The following is a 15,561-nucleotide window of genomic DNA, read 5'->3' on the forward strand; positions in this document are numbered from 1 at the left end:
CTCCACAGTTATGCTCTAGTTTGTGTTGGTCTGCCTCTTAAAATCCTAATAAGATAAAGATTTTATACATGAGACAAAACGTAATAATCCTTATTTAAAGCAGTTATAGATGTTATTTTATCCACTTGAGGCCACATGCTCATTTTAAGCAATTATAATTTGAAAGTTATTGCAAGAACAAAAATTGACAGATAGTTTTTTAGACATGTTTTCTGAAAACTGGTCTGTAGATAAAAACACCCTTTACTTGTTGCTCCTGTTTTCACTGAAACTCTGCTGAAATGCAAAATCCTCAACAAACTGGACCGTTTCATAACTTCCTTCTCTTTTAGCGTCACAGTGAAACTCTAAAACGTAAATATAGTGTTTGTGAAACCGAGTCATGTGTTTCAGAAGACGGCAGTTTCACAACTTTTATCTCCCGAGACGTGAAGAGGAGGAAGTTCTTTCACCATTCTGGTTTTTGGGAGAAGGAACCTGCTGCCGGTTCCTGCAGCTCTTTCTGCTCCTACAAATGACTGAAGGCTGCAGAACTGATGGTGAATAATCAGGAGGAAGCATCATAAAACTGGAGGAGGAGGGAGCTATTGAGTCATCACTCCTTTATAAAATAGGAAACGGATTCAAAGAAAAAGAGCAGAAGGAATACAAATTAAAAGATCTCAGTTGATTTTATGGTTGAGCTCAGTTTTTCTTATATTCTGCCTTAAATAATCAGAGTTTCTCTCTTTTTTTAACCACTTCTGCAGATTTCTTGAGGTTAACATTTGGTTTAGAAGCTCATTTCTAACGCAAGAACACTTGTGGCCAAATGTCTAAACCATAACTTCCCCAAAAATCAGGTATATTTTGAGTGTTTACTGAATTTTTGAGATTAAACTTTTCAATTAAATTTGAGTTGTTTTAATATGTAGATTGGTGAATGCAACATATGCAGCTAACTGCTTTCAGTAATTCCTTTTATTGTTTATTAATTATAAGACTCTAACAAAATAATCTGATGTTGTAATAGAAGTTAGTTTTTATATATATTTGGTTTATTATCCATACATTATCTTTTGTTCAGTTTAAAATTATTTCATTTAATTTTCTTCACAATGATTTTATGTCTTCTCTACTTGAATTTAATGATTTCTGATGTTTCACATTTGAATTTATTTCAATAGAATTACATGTAATTTGCAAAGATTATTTGAGTCTTAAGTATATTTTTTAAGATGATACAAAATTATTTTATTTTATTTTATTTTATTTTATTTTATTTTATTTTATTTTATTTTATTTTATTTTATTTTATTTTATTTTATTTTATTTTATTTTATTTTATTTTGATAGCCGCCGGTGGAGAAGAACGCTCTTCTTCCGGTGTTAAAGTTCATCTTCCAGTTGAAAAAGATGGCGGCCCCCGACGAGTTGTTTTGCTGGGAAGGAGACTGGGGTTTGCCGTCTGTCAGCACCGACTGCCTGGTGGTTCTGGTGAGGGTTCGGTCGCTGGTAGTCGGTGTCGGTTCGTCGGCTGCCTGTCGGCGGTGTTTCTGTTACCGAAAGTCGGGTTAAGTCCTCCAGCCGAACCGCTGAATGAATAAATAATCCGGTTTAATATGACGGTCAAACTGGCTTATTTTAAATGTAATTTAATGGTTTATTTTAATGAATAAACACACGGAAGCTGATCAAACAGCCGCAGTAACTATTTTCTGTCTTCCAGTGGGAAATTAAGACCAGTTAACATTAAAATAACTCGATTAACTGCAGATCTCGTGGTCTTTGGTACTTTTAAAAGTCTTAAAAATAACAACGTTAATATTCAAAAGCTTGGATTTCCTAAACCTGGAGCATTTTTTCCTCTTTTATTCGTTTTAGTCACTGGAACCAAAAGAAAATGAAAATCAACCTCGGAAGCCTGATGGTTGCATTTTTGCCTGCTGGGTTCGTTTGGTCGTAGCTTTGAAAACCGTAGAAAAAACAGCAGACATGCTTATTGTTTGTCATTTTATCCTAACTTACTGTATTTATCCTGAAGTAGCCCAGGCTGATTCATATCTTAATATCTTAAGCATCTGGATGCTCATGAATGTTGTGTAATTCCGCGCATTACCAGCAGGTGGCAGCAAACTGCTGGAAAGTGTTGGAAGTTTTAGTCTGAATATTTTCTCTTCCAGTTCAGCATAAATTAAAAGCATCTAGCAGTTGTAGAAAACTCCTGTTCAGCTCAGACGTCCAGTTCTGGATGTTCCTGTGTTTCAGCTTTTGACCAGGAAGTGTTTCTGCTGAACTCAGACAGTGATTGGTTAGTGAATGAACTTCCCTGGAGTCTGATTGGTTCGTCTGCTTTAAGTAAACACTGCAGCTTTAAGAACCAGCAGAACTTTAAAAGCGTTTTCTTACACCAGACTGACGGATCAGATGATGACGACCACCCAGAATGCTTTGTGTCTGCAGAGCGATTAAACCTGATCCAAACATGTTATTGTTGGCTTCACATCAGTCAGCGGAGCAGCAGTGTATGCTGGGTAATGACGCGGGTGGGAAACCAGTTACTGAGTCACAGCTGGCTGTGGGTTTGCATGGAGGAGGCGGGGCTTAAGCCAGGTGCCCCCTGCTGGACTGACGCTGTGATGTCCCACCCTGTCTGAGCCCTTAAACGTTGCGTAATGAACGCATGCAGGCGAGTTTTACTGCAGGACCTTCTCGGCAGCAAACTGACTTTACCTCCTGCCTGGTGATGCTGAAGCAGTACCAGAACCCAGACCCAGAGGAGGAGCATATGCAGCTCCAGTTCCCTCACATCCAGCTGGTGGAATAAATGTCTTCACAGTTTTATGAGGAAATTCCTCCTCATTTTTCCTGGTTGTAAAACCGAGTGAGGCTCTCGACTAGCAGCCAATCGTTTTTACGCAGCTTTTACTTCCAGAAGCTCTGAGTCACGTTTTACTGTAAGTGTCTGTCTGAAAGCTGCTTTTGGCCCCGTCGGATCGACCTGCAGAGGAACCGAAAGGCGGCGGCGGCGTTGAACACAAACAGCCTGAATGAGAGAACTCATGTGAACAAAAAAAGTGATTTAATCAGCAGCAGATTCTGGGAACATTTTCCAGAGGCTGTCATCATGTCTCGGGCAGTTTAACAGAAACCCACACATCCCTGCATGAGGAGACGTTTGTTCCTGCCGTCTGCAGAGGTCGTTTATTCTGGTTCCTCCAGCAGCTTCAGCTTCTGCTGCAGCTTCAGTTAAACATAGTTTCATCATCCATCTGCGGCTCTTCAAATGATTTTCTTAGAAATATTAAATATCAACTTTTTTTTCATCTCAATTTTCACAAATTTAACAAATATTGATGAGTTTTATGACTTTAACTCTAAAGAGTAACTAAACCCCAAATATTCTTATTTTTGCAGATAAACTGAATTCAGGGTTTCATTTTTGTTTACATGCAAATTTTGACAATTTTGTTTAAATTCTGATCACTTAAAAAAAAAATGGTACTAGAGTTTTTTGTTAGTCACGTTTTTGACAACAAAAAAGTTGCTAGATTTTTCCAGTCACTGTTTTGAAGTCACTAGATTTGATAGTTGCTTTTTGAAAATAAACATAAAGATTGTTAACTGGAGCAGGAGGTTAAACTGCTGGAGTGAAGATGTTTCTGTGATTCCTCTCGTTCTGCAGGCGTACGCTCAGTTCGCTGGCGCTCCGCTGAAGCTTAGGAAGATCTGCAACCCCTGGCGGAGTCCCGGCGGTGAGTCGGATCATTGCAGCTCCGCTTCACTCCGACGGGAAAAATCATCCAAAGCTTCTCACGCTTTACTGCTTCCCATGGTTTCACCAGGTTCTCTTCCTGCTCTGAGGACCAATCAGAACGAGACTCTGTCCCGCCCCTCTGACATCATCATCCACCTCAGGAAACAGGTGAACGTCTAACCAGTCAGAGAAAATAACTTTGATTTATTGTTTTTTAATAAGTAGTTCAGGTAAATTTCACCTGGATTTACGGTTGTTGACACGACTTTTGCAAAAATGAAATTTTTTAAGATTTAAAACAGAGACCAGATAGATGCCTTTAATGTGAAACTTTGTGGACTGAACAGGAAATCCAACCAGTCGCTCATTTGCATCTTTTATTTTTAATTATAATTTGCAGAGATTTTAGAAAAGGAGCAAAAATAATCTCACTGCAATAACACAAAACCTTACCAAGCATTTTGTCTACTTCCTAGTGCAAATATTTGAAAAAAATACAAAACAAGTAACATTTCAGCAAGATGAAGGAGCTTGTTTTGTGTCAGTAATCCTTTAATAAAAAAGTCTTCCTCCACTGACAGTTTTTCACTTCTAACAGGATATTTTTCCTGGCTTTAAGTGGAAATCTGCCAGTGAAACTGGTGCTTTTTATCTGCAGTAGCTCTTGGAGTTACGTCATCTACCGTTATCAGCCAAACCTCTGGCTTCAGCTGGGATCAGCAGCAGCTGGAAGACATTACCCAGCATGCTCTGGGGTGCGCTCGCTGTGGTAGGTTGTCCAGAAACCGCAGGAGCTGCAGGAGGAACAAACTGCGGTTTTCACGCTCGGCTGCAGCTTTTAAACCCCGTCAGTCACGTTTCTGCTGCTTGTTTGTCTCCGTCATCATGGTTTCCAACCACAGCTCCTGACTTCTTCTTCATCCCAACGCTGATCTTTGGTGGTTCTTTCTCCTTGTCAGGTTCTTTTCACCTTGGTTTCAGAATAACTTCATATCCTCAAGGTAGTGAAGGAACCTGAAATGTGTCCAACTAGACCTATAAACTCTACAACACCCAATAAAACACACATGCAGAGCTTCAGAATGGACCAGAACCAGAACTGAGTGAAGCTGCAGCCATCACAGCTGAACTTCTCCAGAACTTTCTACTTCAGCCTGTCTCCTTTAGTTTACATGAGAATCAGAAAAAATAGCTTTTTAATCTAAATGGGTTTTATTTATTCTGGGAACATAAAGACTGAGAAGAAGAAGAATAAGGGTCAGACCGGTTTTTTTAAACCGGTCTGAGGTTATATCTGTAAATGCACCTCAACGTGAATCCAACTAGTAGCAAACGAATCAAATTGTGAATAAATTAACAGAAGTAAAAGGGGGTGAACGTGTATTGAATTGATCTGTAGTATCGAGTTAAACCAAAAGGTGGCGGTGTATCTTTTACCCACTTTACCGTCCTCATATACACGAAGAAGTGGACAAGCACTTTTTATTAGTTTTCCGTTAATAACGTCCACCAAATACCTGGAAGAAATTCCTCTAAAGTTTTTATCATAGAGTATTTGGCATTCCACCAACCAGTCTTTAGTAGACGATGTTTTGAGAGTGAAATAACCGTTAGACTGCGTTAGCATTTCATGCTAGTTGTTCCGCTAGCAGCTTAGCTTAGCAGCGGACTGCTAGTGTATTTCGGGCTGACTGCTATATTTTATGTTCATATGTAATAATAATAAACTTTGTTGAAGACTGTGTAGGTTATACTGCATTAACTGTTTTTTAAAAACAATTTATAGAGTTTCCTCTGGTAGTTATTTTGTGACCGTTTTTGTTTACCCTGACAAAGAAAACGGAGGAAATCCAAGATGGAGTATGTAAGGCCGAAGTGTTTATAAGTTAAAGTTAGGTTGCTGGTTTGGACGATATTTGTCGGTAATCATGGCTTAACGTGAAAAATAATAAGTGTCTTTTTGTTTTGTGTAAAAAGGGTTTGATGATTTGTACATTTAAATGAGTTAAAATGCTTTTTATTAAGCGGCTAGTTTGCAATGTTCTAGCGTTGCTTTGTAGTTGGAGGCTATTCTAAAATAAATCAGGACAAACTTTATTAAAAAAGTGAAAGTTTACAGCTCAGACATTTCAGATTATAGCATAAGTAAATTAGCATCTGCAGTGTCTGAAAACCCTCCTGGTTTGTGTTTCCTCAGAAATTCAACGCAGACTTCGACCTGTCGGCTAAAGAAGGTGCTGACAGCCTGGCCTTCATCTCTCTGCTGGAGGAGAAGCTCATGCCGGCGCTGGTAAGACGGATCGTTTCCCCCTGAACCCCTGCATCCCGTCCTGAACCTGCTCACCAGCCTGCGGGTCGGACTTCCTCCTGCAGATCTACACCTTCTGGGTGGAGCCGAAGAACTTCGTGGAGGTGACCCGACGCTGGTACGCCGAGCACATGATGTTCCCACTGAACTTCTTCCTGCCTGGCCGGATGCAGAGCCGGCAGCTGGAGAAGCTGCGGCTGCTGAGGGGAGACGAGCACCTGGAGGCTGGGGAGGAGCTGGAGAAGGAGGTGAGACCAAGTTGGAGCTTCCCAGCAGCTTAAAGGACCGGTATCATGTAAAATCCACTTTTCTGGATCGGTTCTTTACTGCCTCTTTGAGAAATCCTTTATTCTCTATGGCAATCATTCATTCAGCTGTGCAAAATGCCTGGGTGGACGTAGCCCCGCCTTCGAAGATGAAGCTCCTTCAGACTAGCCAGCAGCAATCAGCAACCAGCTGCTGAGCTCATTATAGGAGCTGCTCCAGAGCAACTCTGGTAAAAACGCTAAAGGGTTAATAGAGGAACCATGTTGGGATGACTTCCTGGAGGCGGAGCTTCAGAAAGAGCAGGAGTTCTTAAAGAAACAGAGGCCCAATTTCAAGACGTTAAATCTGGAAGTAAAATTTCTTTCAAGTCATATTTTATATATATAAAATTTTTATACCAACTGAAGGCAACACAGTTACCTGACTGCTGTAAAACTGCACTATGTGCCACATAAAACACACGATGCTGCCCCTTTAACTGATCTTATGGAGTCTAGGTTCTGTAGCTGCAAAACAAGCCCACATCATCACCCCTCCACCACCATGTTTGATAGCTGGCTGCTCTCTGCTTCTTTCCCTGCTGAATAAATCCTGAGGAAGCAGCAGCTTCTGTTTGAAGCTGATGTAAAAATGAGCAGAAAGATGAATGAGTGAATAAATCCTGATATTCATCCAACGTTGATCTAAATGAAGTGGTCGGGATTTAATCTTTTTCCCATCTGGACACAGAGATCGCTTCCATGTGGTCGGAACAAATCCAGAGCGGTAGGAAAACTGCTGCTCAGGACTAAGGTCAGAGGTCGCTTTATGTTCAGGGGAGCAGGAAAACAAAGTTTCAGGCTGTCAACATCTGGTTCTTTCCTCTAAACATCCAGATGTTCTCCTTACAACTGAAACGATCAATCAGATTGATTATTGTAACTAATTTAGAAATCAGTTCATTAACTAGACTCAGAAATGTCTTTTTCTAAAAATAACCCAGTCAAAGCAGTAAATTAAGCCAAAACTGTTCAGAAAATATAAACATTTTGCACTTAAGATAAAAGAAAAAGTATTTTTGCGTAAATCTGTTTAACCCAGAACTCATCTAGTGGCAGATTTATTTTCACCTGCTTCAGATTCTGTAAATAAAATTTATTAATTACCTTTTAATCCAATTATTAATCAGTATAAAAAAGTAATAATCAGCAGATCAGTCCTTCACTGTGCTGATGTCCAGTCAGCTGAAGGTTTCCTGAATGAATGATGTTGATGCGTTTTAGGTAATAAAATGTTGATTTTCTTAAAAAGGAAATTATTTAATCTTTTAATGTATTTCTGATTCTGTGTAAAATAAGTTTGTTGTTAAATGAAAAATCTGCAGAAGGATATTTTTTTAATCCGATTAATCTGGTTTATTTTATTATAATCTAAGCTTCTTCCTCTCCGTCTTTATGTGAATCCTCTGAGGTCAAAGGTCGGTCTAGTTTCTCTCAGAGGTTTTCTTCCTGCTTCTCAGAGCTCCGGTTTTATTCTTTCTGAACTGTTCCCTACAAACGGCTCTGTTCCGGTTCTGGTGATGTCGCTTGTATTTCCTGCTGCCAGAGGCATTTTGGACCTGTTTTATCAGAACCGAGGTGTTCAAGGATCATGTTTGTTTACCCTCTGAGTCGCGGTTTGGACCTGTGTCTTCCAGCTGTACCGGGACGCTGCAGAGTGCATGAACCTCCTGTCGCAGAGACTCGGCTCACACAAGTTCTTCTTCGGAGACTCGTAAGTTCTCAAGTTCTGCAGATTTTCCATCTCCGACCTCAGAGTGAAATTTAAAACGATTATTGAAGTGAATTATTCCAGACGTGCAGCGCCCACGCTGCCTGGAAATGGTTTCTACAGAGATTTATTGTATAATATGCGTCATGAAGTCGATGTTTTGAGAGTGAAATAACCGCTTTGTTGTGTCAGCGTTTTGATGCTAACATGCCAGTTACCCCACTAGCTTAGCAGCTAACAGCTAGCTGCTAACTGCTGGTGTATTTTGGGTTGTTTCTGCAATGTTTTAATAGGTAATAATAATAAACTTTGCCTTTGGTAAGTCGTACCGGATTAATGGTTTTTGTAAACTGTCTTAGAATTACCTCTGGTTGTTCTGTGACTTTTTTGGTTACAACAAGAAAGTCCTAAAACAGAAGAAGCAAAAAAATCCAAGATGGCCGAATGTATCGGCGAAGAGCTAAGTGATTGTCACAATCTGAAATACTTACAGGAAGGGTATTTTTATTAGTTTTCTTGTTGTATATCATTGAAATAGTAAAAATAGTGTATTAATTGAATATAATTACAAGAAATAAAAAAACGATTTAATCGCATTTGGCAACACTTCTCACTTTGACCACTTTAGAACGTGATTCACATAAACACCAATACGGTAACATTTATTTGATCTAAACCAGTGGTAAGAGCCTGGGTTCGATGCACTGAATGTTCAGATTTCTAATTCTTTAACTAATAAATTGACAATTATTCAAAGTCTCGATGAGTCGGTCTGAGGGGTGTAAAGTCGTGATGACGCCCCGCTTTGCCATCACTTCCTCCAGAGGATCACGTTACATTGCTGAGCCAATCAGAGGATCACGTTACATTGCTGAGCCAATCAGAGGAGCACGTTACATTGCTGAGCCAATCAGAGGAGCACGTTACATTGCTGAGCCAATCAGAGGAGCACGTTACATTGCTGAGCCAATCAGAGGATCACGTTACATTGCTTAGCCAATCAGAGGATCATGTTACATTGCTGAGCCAATCAGAGGATCACGTTACATTGCTTAGCCAATCAGAGCTGTGGAGGAGCCCTGATTGAAGGAGCTCCTCTCTCAGCAGGGATTTGAATTTGCGTCTTTATTTACTTCAGCAAAACTCAGTTTTTACCAAATTCTGTAGCTTTCGGTGAACTTCTAAATCTGCTCCTTAGTCGCATCTTTTCGGGGTTGCTACTGCCTCTAGTGGCGTGGGGGTGGTAACACAGCTAATATAATTACATTACTAAATCAGAATACCGCAAAGTCTTTATTATTTATTTTTCATTCTTTTAAGAATGTAGAGCTAATTAAATGACCTAAAGACATTAAAGTGGTTCCAGTTTCTCTCGATGGCCAACCTGTTTAAACTGGCAGAGTTTAAAAACCTTGGGTCGTTCCTGGACAGTCAGATCAGCTGAAAACACTGACTATAGTTTGAAGAACTGATCTCAGAGACTCTACCTTTAAGAAGACTTGGTGATCTTCTTAAACTGACCCAACTAGACTCTAGTTGGGTCACCCCTATGTCTTGAATTTGGGGGAAAACATATTTTATTTATCACCACAGAAGAGTTCAGTGAATGATGCGCATATGAATCTGGTGGGTTCGGTACCTAAAAAAAGGTTAAGAACCACTGATCTAAACAAACAATCAGTTGCTGCGGTGGCGCAGCGTTAACCCACATCAGGAGGCCTCAGTCCTCGACACAGGTTCAAATCCCGGCCTGGTGACCTTTGCTGCACGTCCTCCTCCTTCTCATTACTCTACGTTCCTGTCTGAGCTGTCAAATAAAGGCCACTAGAGCCACAAAAAGAAACGTAAAAAAATGATGCAATTATATATAAAATAAAGGTCTTTTGTTGTCCTTGATGAGTCCACCAGAGGGCGCATCGGCTGTAGCTGCTAGCTAACAGTCCAGTGAGTTAAATACTCATTTTTCTAATTCTTTAACTAAATTGACAATTATTCATCAAGAGAATTATAACATGGCCTAGCAAAATGACAAATTATAGCAAGAAGTATTTGAATTACTGTAAATAAGTGTGTTGCACTTTATTGATGTACATTTTAAGAATAATCCGTAAATATTTCTTCCAACGGTTCGGATCGTGCGATGACGATATCAGCCTTAAAACATTGTTGCTTTGGCCGAGATTTATCCGTGAGCTCGGATTATGATGGCAGTAATAATCTCCTCTTTGTTCAAGCGAGTAATCAAAATGTTTTTAACTTATTTTAGCTTGCAGTAAGCATGTAACGTTTTTTACGTGCAGCCCGGACACCAACGCTGACGTTTCTGCTGCCTGGTTTCCCCTGCAGGCCTTCGTCTCTGGACGCCTACGTCTTCGGCCACCTGGCTCCCATCCTGAAGTGCAGACTTCCCAACGGGAAGCTGCAGCAGCACCTGAAGTCCCTGGACAACCTGAGCGACTTCTGCTCCAACATCCTGCTGCTCTACTTCCCCAGAGACGGCCGAGGTGAGCGACATCTGGCAGCATCTGCAGGAAAAAGCTCCGCGAGTCACTTGGGCCCTGAGATGATGAAGCTGGGTTGAAATGACTTCATGTAAACTGATGAGCTCAGTGACAGAGGAGGGAAAACAGAGTCACAGCAGGACGAAAATAAGGTTTTAAAGATTTACCTCCAGCATGAGAACTACTTTAAACATACAAAAAGTTAATTATCATAAAAATATTTTATAAATGAACCATTTGAGTGCTATGTATTAATTAATTTGATTTAATTGCTATGTAAATATAACTTTTTAATATTTTAATATAACTACGTGAGCACGTTTAAATATATAATTTCTAATCAAATACTTTATTAATTAAATGTTTGAGAATATTATGTATGTAGGACAAATTAAATAAAATGATGTAGTTTAATTAAAATCTTACGTAAATGTTAAATATTTAAAATATTTAAAAAATGTTTATTAAGCTATAAAAACATTTAAATATGAATTATAATCATAAAATGTTATTATACATCATATAGATGTTTAGAGAATGTTTTGCATTAATGAATTAAAACTAAATATGTAAATGAGAAATATTTTAAATGTCTAAAATCCAGATTTATTTCTTTTATTGAAAATAATAATTAAGAACTTGAGTTATTGATGACATTGTTGTTGAAGTGGAAAATATTAAATGTTTCTAGAACACATTTTATGACGACATGAACAGTTAGAGCGTTGATGCAAAGCCACGGCTGATAATCCTCCGGATTGATAATCTCTCTGCCGCTTCCAGAGCCGCCGGCTCAGAAGGCGGCGGCGGCGCCGGAGGCCGGAGATTTCGACAACGTCCCCAACAAGCGCAGGAAGCAGTTTCTGTCGGCTCTGTTCGCCTTGGGCGCCATGCTGAGCTACGCCCTGCTGACCGGCATGGTGTCCATCCAACACGGCCACCAGGAGGCGCTGGAGGAGCCGCCGGACCCGGAGCACATCGGGGCCCACGAAGAAGAAGGGGACAGCTGAGGAAAACGAAGGACGATGCGGGACTGAGAAACCAGAGCTTTTCCAGGTTCCCCGCCGCGGGGGGCGGCCAGGAAACGATGAAACGGGAATAATTTATGAGCCTGGAGCGGACAGGAAGTGGGTCTGGGTGCTGAACAGGAAATAAAGATATTCAACCCACTTCATCTGAGCAATGTTTGAAAACATTAATTAATCCTCGGTTTGTCGGATCACATCTTTTAACTAAACTAAAACCAGATTGCAGCATAAATCTGTAAATTAGGATGTAATTTTTAGAAATATTCAGCCATTTGTACAGACCTGCTGATTGACGCTCCTTGTTTGGGAAAATGAAAACATTCCTGTAATCTGATGCAGGAGAAAATAAAAATAATCGGAGTATAATATTACGTTTCATCTCTGTGCTGAAATATAAGTTACAATTATTTAACTACTTAAGATAAACATGATCTCTGCTTTTTGCGGATGATGTGGTCCTGTTGGCTTCATCAGGCCGTGACCTGCAGCTCTCACTGGAGCGGTTCGCAGCCGGGATGAGGCTCAGTGCCTCCAAATCCGAGGCCATGGTCTTGAGCCGGAAAAGGGTAGAGTGCCTTCTCCGGGTCAGGGGGGTCGTCCTGCCTCAAGTGGAGGAGTTTAAGTATCTGGGGATCTTGTTCATAATGAGGGAAGAAGGGAGATCGACAGGCGGATTGGGGCAGCGTCTGCCGTGAAGCGGGTCTGTACCGGTCCGTCGTGGTGAAGAGAGAGCTGAGCCACAAAGCGAAGCTCTCGATTTACCGGTCGATCTACGTTCCCACCCTCATCTATGGTCATGAGCTTTGGGTCATGACCGAAAGAACCAGATCACGGGTACAAGCGGCCGAAATGGGTTTCCTCCTCCGCAGGGTGGCTGGGCTCTCCCTTAGAGAGAGAAGCTCGGTCATCCGGGAGGGACTCAGAGTAGAGCCGCTGCTCCTCCACGTCGAGAGGAGCCAGTTGAGGCTCGGGCATCTGGTCAGGATGCCTCCTGGACGCCTCCCTGGTGAGGAGATCAGGTCCCACCGGGAGGAGGGGAGACCCAGGACACGCTGGAGGGACGATGTCTCTCTATGGCCTGGGAACGCCTTGGGGTTCCTGGAGGAGCTGGAAGAGGGAAGTCTGGGCCTCCTGAGGCTGCTGACCCCGAGACCCGACCCCGGATAAGATGGATGGATACTTAAGATAATCAGTTTTTCAGTTAACTTCCAGCAGGTATTTGTCATATTTCTTAGACTGAGATTCTTTTAAAAAGCCTTAAAATTCACTTTGATATTTACAGAAATCCTGTAAGAAGATGAAGAGAAAAACAGAAAGAAGAACATCAGCAATAACTGGTGTGGAGCTAAATATTGACATTGCTGACTAAATATGTTGTTTGCCAATTAAACATTTCAAGCTGAATATTTAATTTGAAGCTACATATTCATGTTGCTAATTAAATATTTAGATTTGAACTAAATATTTAGCTAGTAAAGTTTGCTAGCTAAATATTAAGGTTTAGGCTAAATAAGTAGTTTGCTAGCGAAGCAAATGGTTTGCATCAAAAATACTTAGGTTGTAAATTAAATGTGTAGCTTGCTAATGAAATATTCAGTTTGCAGCTGAAGTTGCGTGTTAGCTACACATTTAGTTTGGATCTAAGTATTTAGGATGTAAACTAAATATTTAGTTTGAAGCTGACGCATGAATGAATGAATGAATGACATGGTGAACATGTTTGTTGTTGCCTGTAACTTTGCAAACGGCTCCATATATTTTTATTCTGAGTCATATTTTTTACAGCAGACTGGATCAGTGAAGCCAGTTGGGAGCATGTAAATGTGGCCCCTGAGCCTCCAGCCGTCGGGGTGGACCGGGTCTGGGCCGGGTCTGGACCTCCTGAGGGACACCCAGCTGCACATGACGGCACCATGCAGGAATCCTGGCCGGGGTCCCTCACTGCTAACGAGCTGATCTGGAAACGGTTTGTGGATCGAAATCCTCCTTTCATTCTGCTCACAGAGAAACTGGAGAAACCAGCAGAACCGACACAGAACCAGCGGAACCGACACAGAACCAGCAGAACCGACACAGAACCAGCTCAGTGTCTGAAGGGGAAACTCTCCTGTTTCTCGGAAAACCAGGAAAACCAAGTCAGACGGTTGGATGAAGGAGTTTCCTCCCTCCCTCCTCCTCCTCACCTGCTGGTAAATACACGTTTCCATGGCAACGCTCCAGGATCCGAAACAAACAGAGCTGGAGGGGAGGCCGGAGGAGAAACTGTTGGGTTTGTTTCAGATCCTGGACATTTTCCTCCCTGAAACTCGTGTTTCCTGCTCCATGGATCGACGTTCCCCACAACCTGAGAACAAGTTTTTAAAAAAAAAACATTTTTTTATCAAACAGTTTTAATATCAGCAACAAAAACTTATCGACAGTTTAGATTAAAAAGGTTTCGTGTGATTAGTAGTTCTCCTAGTCTTCCAAAAGTTGCTTTTTTAAAATCCTTGTTAGCTTCTGTTAGCTTAACAAACATCTGGCTTCATATTTTTGTTCAACTTGTTTTAGCTTAGGTTAGTAAAGATCATCTTTACTGCTTATCTTAGTGCATTTCATTTTAACTTGGTTTAAACCCTTAGCTTAGCTTAGCATCTGTTAGCCCAGCTCAGTTTATTTTAGCGTCATTAGCCTAGTTTTATTTGATCTCATGTTAGCTCAGGTTAACTTTGCTCTGTTTGCATATTTTAGCTTGTCTTCTGTTAACGTACCTTAGTTCAACATATCTGTGTTAGCCTAACCTGGTTTAGATTAACCTGGCCATTCTATTTGACATCGGTAAGTTTAGCATATATTTTCCATGTTTATCTTCCCGTAGATTAGGTTAATTATCTTAGCTTGTGTAGTTTATCTTAGTGTAACTTCATCTCATCCTAGTTTAGTTTTGTTTGCCTTTATCTTGCCATTATTTTACCTCTGGTCCTCTCATCATAGTTTAACTTCACATTATTCCTATCTTGGTGTTTTAGTATTGCTTACCTTTAACTTTGTTTATCCTAGTCTTACCATAGATTTTGGTTGATAACTCCAGCAGCAGCAGCTTCCTTGCCTGAGACTCGTCTGTGTTATTAGGAGAGTCTCTCTGAGGCGGCTCCGTTTCTGCGCTGCTGCATGTTGACAGTATGCAGCTCTGCATTCCTAACTGCTGACTCCAACAGCCTGTTAACATCTGATGTTTACCCTGAAACAAGAGGGAAAGCGAACCTGGAACACCTGCAGCGTCAGGTCAGGGGGAGTGGAGACTCTCAGCGGAAGAAAAGATCTTTGATGAATTCAGAAGCACAGACTTTCTTCCTCTCATCTCCATCCAGACACTTTTACATTTGTTTAAAAGTGATCCTGCTTCATTTTTCTTTGTTTCATAGTGAGATGCTGAAGTTTAATTTACATATATTCTGATTTTTTTTACATTTTTAGTTCCTAAAGATCAAAAACTGAGAGCAGATCACCTGCATGTCATGTGATTTTAGTTTTTCTAAAATGTCCAGTGGCGATGCACCGATGTGAAAATTTACCAATATTATAAATTTTCTGTTTTTTCTATGCTGAATAAACAACGGACATTATTATAAGTTATACAACTGATAATCCTGGATCAATAACACATGACCAAACAAACAACAACCCGAACTAACAGGATGTAAATAAATATTGGTCGTTATTGAATAATTAATATTGGTACAGTTTTACTTATTGGGCCGATATTGATATGTTAATGTTGGTATCTGTTGCTTCCAATATCAATACTGATGAAATTGGTCAATTTAAAAAAAAAATTTATACAAAATTTCAGGGTGGAACATTTGTAGCCGTTTGTTTCTGGTACGACTGCAAATCTGACGCACAAGCTAAATCCGCTGACAGCAATGGATGACGAAGCCGCTTCTCTGTTAAATTGATATGGAAAAGACTATTGTGTTCAAGTCGTGCTAA

At 40.6% G+C, this 15,561-nt stretch overlaps 1 protein-coding gene and 1 long non-coding RNA gene across 3 annotated transcripts; one reads left to right on the forward strand and one right to left on the reverse strand.

Moving 5' to 3' along the window:
* The first annotated feature begins 1,335 nt into the window (after window positions 1-1,335).
* Window positions 1,336-11,730, forward strand: LOC103477526 (metaxin-1-like). Its single transcript, XM_008430686.3, has 8 exons — window positions 1,336-1,476; window positions 3,665-3,734; window positions 3,825-3,904; window positions 5,934-6,026; window positions 6,110-6,292; window positions 7,987-8,063; window positions 10,407-10,564; window positions 11,345-11,730. Exons 1-8 carry the CDS (start codon window positions 1,396-1,398, stop codon window positions 11,569-11,571), a joined length of 969 nt encoding a protein of 322 aa, XP_008428908.2. The 5' UTR covers window positions 1,336-1,395; the 3' UTR covers window positions 11,572-11,730.
* A 1,578-nt stretch (window positions 11,731-13,308) lies between these two features.
* LOC145547675 (uncharacterized) lies at window positions 13,309-15,379 on the reverse strand. 2 transcript variants are annotated; one of them, XR_014083971.1, is made up of 2 exons: window positions 14,635-15,379; window positions 13,309-13,933 (listed from the first exon to the last, which is right to left on the reverse strand). It is a non-coding gene; the product is annotated as an uncharacterized LOC145547675 (long non-coding RNA). The 2 variants fall into 2 exon arrangements; XR_014083970.1 differs by having other exon boundaries at window positions 14,608-15,379.
* Between the last annotated feature and the right edge of the window lie 182 nt (window positions 15,380-15,561).

The sequence above is a fragment of the Poecilia reticulata genome, chromosome 16 (genome assembly GCF_904066995.2).
Source record: "Poecilia reticulata chromosome 16, P_reticulata-male-v2, whole genome shotgun sequence".
NCBI lineage: Eukaryota > Metazoa > Chordata > Actinopteri > Cyprinodontiformes > Poeciliidae > Poecilia > Poecilia reticulata.

What these genes read in the sequence shown, in the direction of transcription:
- LOC103477526 (XM_008430686.3), top strand. Translation starts at nt 1,396, where the DNA reads ATGGCGGCCCCCGACGAGTTGTTTTGCTGGGAAGGAGACTGGGGTTTG. An exon ending in AGAAGCTCATGCCGGCGCTG is followed by an intron (nt 6,027 to 6,109) that starts GTAAGACGGATC and finishes TTCCTCCTGCAG; the next exon opens with ATCTACACCTTCTGGGTGGA. An exon ending in GGGAGGAGCTGGAGAAGGAG is followed by an intron (nt 6,293 to 7,986) that starts GTGAGACCAAGT and finishes TGTGTCTTCCAG; the next exon opens with CTGTACCGGGACGCTGCAGA.